The 10442-nt window shown below is 67.3% G+C and overlaps 1 protein-coding gene across 1 annotated transcript; it reads right to left on the bottom strand.

Annotated features, from left to right (window-relative positions):
• Positions 1–665: 665 nt before the first annotated feature.
• LOC149521297 (pancreatic polypeptide-like) lies at positions 666–8847 on the bottom strand. The gene is made up of 4 exons (XM_089774022.1): positions 8714–8847; positions 7401–7588; positions 7223–7286; positions 666–893 (listed from the first exon to the last, which is right to left on the bottom strand). Exons 2-3 carry the CDS (start codon positions 7586–7588, stop codon positions 7232–7234), a joined length of 243 nt encoding a protein of 80 aa, XP_089630148.1. The 5' UTR covers positions 8714–8847; the 3' UTR covers positions 666–893; positions 7223–7231.
• Positions 8848–10442: the final 1595 nt, after the last annotated feature.

Raw genomic sequence — 10442 nt, 5'->3', positions numbered from 1 at the left:
GAGGGACAGGAGAATGGGGGAAGGTGGGTGGGTTCCCCTCCGTTCTCCCCCCCCCCCCCATTAGCAGGGAACATTCCCACCTGCAAGGTGCTTTGAGATCTCCATGAGGGCTGTAGGCCCCTGGACCAGCGTGGGGGGAGGCCAAAGGGACCCCACCCTGTTCCACGCCCTGCACTGGGTGCTAGGAGGGGAGCTGCCAGGACCCTATTCAGCAGCAAGGATGCTCAGTGGGTGCCAGGGGGGGTGGGGCTGTGGTTCCAAACAAGGGCAAGGGGAAGGACTTCCAAGGGGGATTCTCCGCCCCCCCCGTACTCGTGCAGGGGGGCTAGACCTTCCAAGCACTGAGCTGGGGGATTCCTTATCTCAGGTCCCATATTTCCCTACGGCCCCCGGCTCACCTGCCAACCCATTCATCTCATCCAGCTGCCCTGGTCCTCAGCGATACCTCTCTCGCCCCCAGCCAGTCGCCCCATTCCCACCACTGGGGTAAACAGCAACCCCCACCCCTGGTGATCAGCCCCCGATCCCCTGCTGTGAATACACAAACACACGCACAGCCCAGCCACCGGGGGTCTCAGCCACAACACCACTCACCCATGCTGGTCCCCCCACCATGCATGGGTGTCTGCGCTCCACCCCTACATCAAAGAGCAGGAAACGGACTGTGACTTGCACCCAGATTTATTGTTCCGATCATTAGTCACATTGATCTACCCAGGAGCGAGGGACAGGGGGAGGCGGTCGCTTGCAGCATTGATTGCCTTAGAAGCAGGCAGCCCCCGGGGGCACGGGAAGGGTGGACAGAGGAGAATCACAGAGAGATCAGCATCAGGGATGGATTTTTCACTCCTTTTCCTGGTTGCCCCAAGGTAGCCTCCGCTCACACTTGTGCCCTGAAATAACCAAAAAGACTCAGGACCCCAGAGAGCAGTTGGGTGTCAGGGCCTTGGGGTGCTGTGACCCCCCCATATCCACACTCCCTGCCCCCCATCCCTCACATGACCTGTCCTCCAAGCCCCGGGATGCTGTGACCCCACATCCACACCCCCTGGTCCCCATCCCTCACATCTGTCCTGTCCTCCAAGCCTTGGGGTGTTGTGACCCCACATCCACACCCCATGCCCCCCATCCCTCACATGACCTGTCCTCCAAGCCCCGGGATGCTGTGACCCCACATCCACACCCCCTGGCCCCCCATCCCTCACATCTGTCCTCCAAGCCCCGGGATGCTGTGACCCCACATCCACACCCCCTGGTCCCCCCCATCCCTCACATCTGTCCTGTCCTCCAAGCCTTGGGGTGTTGTGACCCCACATCCACACCCCCTGGTTGTCCCCCCCATCCCTCACATCTGTCCTGTCCTCCAAGCCCCGGGATGCTGTGACCCCACATCCACACCCCCTGGTCCCCCCCAATCCCTCACATCTGTCCTGTCCTCCAAGCCCTGGGATGCTGTGACCCCACATCCACACCCCCTGGCCTCCCCATCCCTCACATCTGTCCTGTTCTCCAAGCCTTGGGGTGTTGTGACCCCACATCCACACCCCCTGGCTCCCCCATCCCTCACATCTGTCCTGTCCTCCAAGCCTGCTGCCCACAACCCAGGCCAGGTTCCTCTCTTTGGGCTGAACCTGAGGGAAAAGCAGCAGCTTCCGTTGTGCAGGGTAAAGAGCCACCTCTGTTCACTCACAGCCCCAGAGCTCTCCAGCCAAGAGCCCCCGCATTCCCCTGGTCTAACCCAGGTACGATACTTCCCCTGCACTCCAACCCCCCTCCCAGCATCGCCCCCCTCCTGCTCCTCCTCTCCCCCTCGATTCCCCCAGCCCAGCCCCCTCCTGTCCAGGATCCCCAGAGCAGCACAGACAGGCCAAGCTGTAGCGAGGACCCTGCAGAGCCAAAGCGTCTCCTGACTCTGCGGGGCGGGAAGACCCCACTCTGCGGGGCGGGAGGACCCCACTCTGCGGGGCTGGAAGGCCCCACTCTGCAAGGCGGGAGGACCCCACTCTGCGGGGCGGGAGGACCCCACTCTGCGGGGCTGGGAGGACCCCACTCTGCGGGGCTGGAAGGCCCCACTCTGCAAGGCGGGAGGACCCCACTCTGCGGGGCGGGAGGACCCCACTCTGCGGGGCTGGGAGGACTCCACTCTGCGGGGCGGGAAGACCCCACTCTGCGGGGCGGGAGGACCCCACTCTGTGGGGCGGAGGGACCCCACTCTGCGGAGCTGGAGGACCGCACTCTGCAAGGCGGGAGGACCCCACTCTGCGGGGCTGGGAGGACCCCACTCTGCGGGGCTGGAGGACCCCATTCTGCAAGGCGGGAGGACCCCACTCTGCGGGGCAGGAAGACCCCACTCTGCGGGGCGGGAGGACCCCATTCTGCGGGGCTGGAGGACCGCACTCTGCAAGGCGGGAGGACCCCACTCTGTGGGGCGGGAGGACCCCACTCTGAAAGGCGGGAGGACCCCACTCTGTGGGGCGGGAGGACCCCACTCTGCAAGGCGGGAGGACCCCACTCTGCGGGGCGGGAGGACCCCACTCTGCGGGGCTGAAAGGCCCCACTCTGTAAGGCGAGAGGACCCCATTCTGTGGGGCTGGAGGACCGCACTCTGCAAGGCGGGAGGACCCCACTCTGCGGGGCTGAAAGGCCCCACTCTGCAAGGCGGGAGGACCCCACTCTGCGGGGCTGGAGGACCGCACTCTGCAAGGCGGGAGGACCCCACTCTGCGGGGCGGGAGGACCCCACTCTGCGGGGCTGAAAGGCCCCACTCTGTAAGGCGAGAGGACCCCATTCTGTGGGGCAGGAGGACCCCACTCTGCGGGGATGGAAGGCCCCACTCTGCGGGGCAGGAGGACCCCACTCTGCAAGGCGGGAGGACCCCACTCTGCGGGGCAGGAAGACCCCACTCTGCGGGGCGGGAGGACCCCATTCTGCGGGGCTGGAGGACCCCACTCTGCAAGGCGGGAGGACCCCACTCTGTGGGGCGGGAGGACCCCACTCTGAAAGGCGGGAGGACCCCACTCTGTGGGGCGGGAGGACCCCACTCTGCAAGGCGGGAGGACCCCACTCTGCGGGGCGGGAGGACCCCACTCTGCGGGGCTGAAAGGCCCCACTCTGTAAGGCGAGAGGACCCCATTCTGTGGGGCTGGAGGACCGCACTCTGCAAGGCGGGAGGACCCCACTCTGCGGGGCTGAAAGGCCCCACTCTGCAAGGCGGGAGGACCCCACTCTGCGGGGCTGGAGGACCGCACTCTGCAAGGCGGGAGGACCCCACTCTGCGGGGCGGGAGGACCCCACTCTGCGGGGCTGAAAGGCCCCACTCTGTAAGGCGAGAGGACCCCATTCTGTGGGGCAGGAGGACCCCACTCTGCGGGGATGGAAGGCCCCACTCTGCGGGGCAGGAGGACCCCACTCTGCAAGGCGGGAGGACCCCACTCTGTGGGGCGGAGGGACCCCACTCTGCGGGGCGGGAGGACCCCACTCTGCAAGGTGGGAGGACCCCACTCTGCGGGGCGGGAGGACCCCACTCTGCAGGGTGGGAGGACCCCATTCTGCAAGGCGGGAGGACCCCACTCTGCGGGGCAGGAGGACCCCACTCTGCAAGGCGGGAGGACCCCACTTTTCTGGGCAGGAGGACCCCACTCAGCGGGGCGGGAGGACCCCACTCTGCAAGGCGGGAGGACCCCACTTTTCTGGGCAGGAGGACCCCACTCAGCGGGGCGGGAGGACCCCACTCTGCAAGGCAGGAGGACCCCACTTTTCTGGGCAGGAGGACCCCACTCAGCGGGGCGGGAGGACCCCACTCTGCAAGGCGGGAGGACCCCACTTTTCTGGGCGGGAGGACCCCACTCAGCGGGGCGGGAGAACCCCACTCTGCAAGGCGGGAGGACCCCACTTTTCTGGGCGGGAGGACCCCACTTAGCGGGGCGGGAGGACCCCACTCTGCAGGGTGGGAGGACCCCACTCTGCAAGGCGGGAGGACCCCACTCAGCGGGGCGGGAGGACCCCACTCTGCAGGGTGGGAGGACCCCACTCTGCAGGGTGGGAGGACCCCACTCAGCGGGGCGGGAGAACCCCACTCTGCAAGGTGGGAAGACCCCACTTTTCTGGGCGGGAGGACCCCACTTAGCGGGGCAGGAGGACCCCACTCTGCAGGGTGGGAGGACCCCACTCTGCAAGGCGGGAGGACCCCACTCAGCGGGGCGGGAGAACCCCACTCTGCAAGGCGGGAGGACCCCACTTTTCTGGGCGGGAGGACCCCACTTAGCGGGGCGGGAGGACCCCACTCTGCAGGGTGGGAGGACCCCACTCTGCAAGGCGGGAGGACCCCACTCAGCGGGGCGGGAGAACCCCACTCTGCAAGGTGGGAAGACCCCACTTTTCTGGGCGGGAGGACCCCACTTAGCGGGGCGGGAGGACCCCACTCAGCGGGGCGGGAGGACCCCACTCTGCGCGTGTAAACGTCTTTGCAGAGCCCCGCGCTCTTTGCAGGCAGCCGATTGGTCCAGCGTACCCTAAGTTTCACTTCCCCTCTTGCTGTCCTCTCCCTGCTTCGCGCCCCCCCCAACTGCTCCTCCCTGTCGCCCCCCAGCAGGACGTGTCCTGCTCCCCGCCCCTGGTCGGAGCTCTGAGCTCACCAGCAGCCTGGCAGGCTCCTTCCTTCCCCCACTGCCTCTGGCGGGGCTAGCCCCCAGCCCTTGGGCCTTGGGTTCCCCCCTCCTGGGATAGAGGGAGGGCGGGTGTATGGGGGGGAGGGCAGGAGCCTGGCTCAGGCAGAGAGGGGCAGGTGCCTGGGGCAAGGCCGGGAGCTGCCATTCCCTGCCGCAGACGCGACCCAGGCAGGACCAGCTTGTGCCAGCTGGTGTCAATGGGACGATGACCCGGAGCTGCCAGGTGGCGGGGGAAGGGCCCAGGGGAGCGTCCCGGCTCCTGGTGCCTCCGGGCTGCAGGGGCTGCTCCATCCCCCTGCGATTTCACCCTCCCTTAGCCCGGGGTCCCTATAGCTTCCTCATTCCCCCAGGGAAAGGCTCCTCCTGGCCCCGTCCGGCTGCGAGCGGCTTTGGACCAAGGCTCGGGCCCTTTCACCTCCCCCCGCAGGGCCCCAGCCCCCCCCAGACATGGTCAGCCAGTGCCCCCTGCTGGGCATGGGAAGGCTGCCTGCCAAGGCCCCCCCGGCCCTGTTACTCGACGTGCCGCTGGGCACAACGCTGGGTCTTTGGGCAGCGCCTTTCCCTGGGCGCTTTGCCAACGGCAGTGCACCCCCCCCCCACCCTGGAGCCTCAACAGAGTCTCTGTCCCCACTGGGAAGGGGAAACTGAGGCCCCGAGAAGGCAACGACTCAGCCAAGGTCGCACAGCAGCCTAGAGGTATGGCTGGGACTAGAACCCAGGAGTCCTGCCACCCCCTCCCCTCTCTAACCATTCGACCCCCCCCCTGCCAGGCTAGGAGACAGCCCAGGAGTCCTGCCACCCCCTCCCCTCTCTAACCATTCGACCCCCCCCCCCCCCACCAGGCCAGGAGACAGCCCAGGAGTCCTGCCACCCCCTCCCCTCTCTAACCATTCGACCCCCCCCCTGCCAGGCTAGGAGACAGCCCAGGAGTCCTGCCACCCCCTCCCCTCTCTAACCATTCGACCCCCCCCCCCCACCAGGCTAGGAGACAGCCCAGGAGTCCTGCCACCCCCTCCCCTCTCTAACCATTAGACCGCCCCCCCCACCAGGCTAGGAGACAGCCCAGGAGTCCTGCCACCCCCTCCCCTCTCTAACCATTCGACCCCCCCCCCCCCCGCCAGGCTAGGAGACAGCCCAGGAGTCCTGCCACCCCCTCCCCTCTCTAACCATTAGACCGCCCCCCCCCACCAGGCTAGGAGACAGCCCAGGAGTCCTGCCACCCCCTCCCCTCTCTAACCATTCGATCCCCCCCCCCCCACCAGGCTAGGAGACAGCCCAGGAGTCCTGCCACCCCCTCCCCTCTCTAACCATTCGATCCCCCCCCCCCCGCCAGGCTAGGAGACAGCCCAGGAGTCCTGCCACCCCCTCCCCTCTCTAACCATTAGACCGCCCCCCCCCACCAGGCTAGGAGACAGCCCAGGAGTCCTGCCACCCCCTCCCCTCTCTAACCATTCGACCCCCCCCCCCCCGCCAGGCTAGGAGACAGCCCAGGAGTCCTGCCACCCCCTCCCCTCTCTAACCATTAGACCGCCCCCCCCACCAGGCTAGGAGACAGCCCAGGAGTCCTGCCACCCCCTCCCCTCTCTAACCATTTGACCCCCCCCCCCCACCAGGCTAGGAGACAGCCCAGGAGTCCTGCCACCTCCTCCCCTCTTCCACCTACGGACAATACCCTGCCCAGACCTGGATCCCGGCTTGGCTCCATTAGAGAGGTCTGAGGCAAGCCAGGCGTCTGCCCCACGCCCCCCTTCCACAGCTGGGCAGGAGAACCCAGATGTCCTGTGATTCCCAGCCCTCCGCCCTCACCACGCTGTCACCCACTGCACCCCAAACCTGCCGTGCTGCGCGCTGAACCCCCAGCCCCTCCACTGCCCCCACCTCTGCCGCCCGCCGCCCCTTCTCCTGCAGGCATCTGGTGCGCACAGCCTGGACTCCGAGCGGGGCAGGGAGACAGAGCAAAAGCCCAGGACGTCCCGCAAAGCCTGCCAGAGACACCCTCTCGTGAGTCACTTCGGTACCCGCCAGACACCTCATCCTCCAGCAAATCACTGAGCCGCATGAGCCCCTCCTGCCCTTCCCTCTGTCCCCGCCCCCGGCTGAACTGCGCCTGCCTCTGGGGTGGAAGATAGCCACCGCTCAACAGCTCCTGCCACGCGACCGGTCAGAGCAGGAGGCAAAGACCAATGTGATCCCCAGACATTTCGCAGGGAGCAGAACGTGACCAGCTGGCTCGGAGCCCAGCCCCACTGCTCCAAACACAGGCTCACTGATTAGGGGCTGCTTTTCTGCCACCCCTCCGCGAAGCCAGCGCCTGCAGGAACACAGCGCCCGCTGGGGCCTGGGCTGCAGCAGCTCAGAGGGCAGAGGCTCCTACGACTTGCCCACACCCCCGAATGCTGCTTCTGCTGGCCCCCACTGTGGCATGGGGCTGGGAGAAGGGTGCCCCCGACTGACTCCCTGGCATTCACCCCTGGCCTGCCAGTGAGCTGGGGGTAACAGGACCCCGTCCCCCCACCCCGCCCCGTTCCGGGGACCCTTCCCAGGACAGATGTTACCTGGCGGGGTTAGGGGTCGGAGGGGTCTCCGCAGACCGTGCGGCTGCTGGCTCTCTTGCCATATCTGTGGGGGGGGGGGAGAAACAGGCAGCCTGTCACTGGGCTGAGCAGCCAGACCCTGCCCAGCGCACGGATGGGGCCGCCTCGGGCCCTGCCCCGGCTCAGCAAAGCCACTCACCTGGGCCGTGTGACCATGTTGAGATACTGCTGCAGCTCCTGGTAGAACTGGACCAAGTCCTCCATGGGCGCGTCGTCCCCGGGGTACTTGGGGTGCAGGGGGGCGGCGCCCAGCAGCTGCCCCTGGAGCAGGGCCAGGCAGCAGGTGAGGGCGAAGAGGGAAGTCCAGCGCCTGCGGGGGGCCACCATCTAGGGGAGAGGAGGGAGGGCGGGTGCTGGTGAGACGGCGGCAGCCCCCGGAGCAGCATGGGGCCAGGGACACTGCCCGGTGGAGGACACCGGCGTGGTGACCGGCCAAGGCAGGGAGCGAGAGAGGGTGAGCTGGCGCTGTGCCAAGTGTGAGGGGGGGAGGAAGTGGGGGAGCCACGGAGTGAGCGAGGAGGGAGCTCTGGGGCCAGCTGCTCAAGGGGTGTCGGTGTCCCTCCATCTGTGCAGGGGGAGGCAGTGGGGCTGGAGGACATACAGCCAGCCCCCCAGGAGAGGGGAGCCCAAGATGGTGATGGCTGGTGTGAGAATTGCACACACTTGCCCTGTACTCACAAGGGCTTGCACAAACATTCATGAGTGTGCCCTGTGCTCACAACTGTAGACACACACACACACACACACGCACGCACTCGCCTGGTGCTCACAATTGCATGTGCACACAGGCGCACAGCTGTCGGTGTATGTGCACACAAGCAATCGAAGGTACACACATGAACACCTGCAGTCACAGGCAGACACGTAGTTCTCTGTACACACTCGGACAGGTGCACGCCCAATCACAGATCTGCCTCCCCTCTTGCTCATATGCCGGGATGTGCAGACACACTTACACACACATGCTCCAGCATGTGGACACACGCATGCCGACATGCTTAAACACGCATGTTCACTCACACAGACACGCTCACCCAGTCACACGGACCTGGCCAGACACCCAGCACCATACACTTATCTACTGCCCAGCTCCAGAGCCTCCCCACCCCCACCTGCCTGCTCCGTCTGCTTTGGGGGGGGGGGGCGTCACCTTTTGTACCCGAAGGCACCAGCCCCCGGCCACTCTGCCAAGCGAGGCCCCGGCCCTGCTGCCCCAGCCCTGCCCTCTGCTCTTCCCACCTTGGGACTGAGAGGCCATGGGGGACTCCCTAGCCACTGCCCGGCCCCGGGAATCCCAGGGCACACTCCAGGACCGTGGGCGCTCTCTGGTACCGCGGTGGACGTGCTTCCTGCCCTAGGCAGAGGGCACCGACGCTGAGGGAGGAGGGGGCAGGACCCATTCACCTTCCCACTGAATCCCCCCATGCCCCAAGTCTGGCCCCACGTGCTTACCCTGATCCAGCAGGGTGCGGTGCCGAGATGCGGTGCAGTGCAGAGACGCGGTGCCGAGACGCGGTGCGGTGCTAGAGGCGCAGTGCAGAGACGCAGTGCGGAGGTGCAGTGCGGTGCTAGAGGCGCAGTGCGGAGGTGCAGTGCGGAGGTGCAGTGCGGTGCTAGAGGCGCAGTGCAGAGACTCAGTGCGGAGGTGCAGTGCGGTGCTAGAGGCGCAGTGCGGAGACGCAGTGCGGAGGTGCAGTGCGGTGCTAGAGGCGCAGTGCGGAGACGCAGTGCGGAGGTGCAGTGCGGTGCTAGAGGCGCAGTGCAGAGACGCAGTGCAGAGACGCAGTGCGGTGCTCGAGGCGCAGTGCGGAGGCGCAGGGACACTGTGCGACAGGTGCTGGTGGCCTGGCTGAGTCCCTCTGTGCTCTCCTCTGCCAGAGCCCCCTCCAGAGGTTTATATTTCCCCTCGCCCCCCCATGCTCCCACCTCCCACCCATTCCTGCGTCATCACTTCCCCGCCCTGCGCAGAGGCTCGACTGTCACCCTCCGCTCACGGGGCCCGTGGCCCGCCCTCCGGGCCGTGGGTCAAGGTACCCCCACAAGCAGCCTCCCTAGCACAGAGGCTGTCTCTTCCCTTGGCTTTACTCTGGGGAGGAGCCAGGCGCTATGACGGGCGCCCCAAGGACAGACCCAGGGCACTCGGGGCGCACCATGCCCCTGCCCCCAGGGGAGAGACCCGGGCCGTGGGGTGTCCGGCTGGGAGAGGTGCTCAGGTCTCTGGGAGATGCCAGAGGGGACCTGTCCCAAGGGCAGACCTGTTCTGACATCTCCCTGGGGGAGGGGCTCTGGAGACACCCCAAGGACCCCTGCCCGGTGCACCTGGGAAGGGCGAGCTCCCATGCAGAGCCGGGGGGGCCCCGCGGCAGGCTCCCGGCTGGGAACAGGTGCCCATTGTTCAGCGCCGGGGAGGTGGGGTTAATATTTCACCAGCCTGCCCATTGCTGAGCCCCCTGCCGAGAGCCGCCCTGGCCCCCCTGCTGCTGAGAGCCCGGGGACGGGGGCCAGACCCGCCACCGAATGACAAGTCAAGGCAGAGCTGGACCAGGCGTCTCACCCAGGGCCACCCAGTGAATCACCAGCAGAGCCTGCCTAGAACCCAAAGTCCTGATGCCCCCCCCCGTTCCCACCACCGGCCTGCCCCCCTCCTGGCCCCCTGCTCCCACCACCCCCCCCATTCCCACCACCGACCTGCCCCCCTCCTGGCCCCCTGCTCCCATCACCACCCCCCCCCATTCCCACCACCAGCCTGCCCCCCTCCTGGCCCCCTGCTCCCACCACCCCCCCCATTCCCACCACCCCCTGCTCCCATCACCCCCCCATTCCCACCACCCCCTGCTCCCATCACCCCCCCATTCCCACCACCCCCTGCTCCCATCACCACCACCCCCATTCCCACCACCCCCTGCTCCCATCACCACTCCCCCCACCCCACTCCTGCCACCGGCCTGCCCCCCTCCTGGCCCCCTGCTCCCATCACCACCACCCCCACTCCTGCCACCAGCCTGCCCCCCTCCTGGCCCCCTGCTCCCATCACCACCCCCCCCATTCCCACCACCGGCCTGCCCCCCTCCTGGCCCCCTGCTCCCATCACCACCACCCCCATTCCCACCACCGGCCTGCCCCCCTCCTGGCCCCCTGCTCCCATCACCACCACCCCCATTCCCACCACCGGCCTGCCCCC

The sequence above is a fragment of the Pelodiscus sinensis genome, chromosome 29, assembly GCF_052426305.1.
Source record: "Pelodiscus sinensis isolate ZL-2025 chromosome 29, ASM5242630v1, whole genome shotgun sequence".
Taxonomy (NCBI): Eukaryota; Metazoa; Chordata; order Testudines; family Trionychidae; genus Pelodiscus; species Pelodiscus sinensis.
This window is presented reverse-complemented; position numbering and strand designations above follow the sequence as displayed.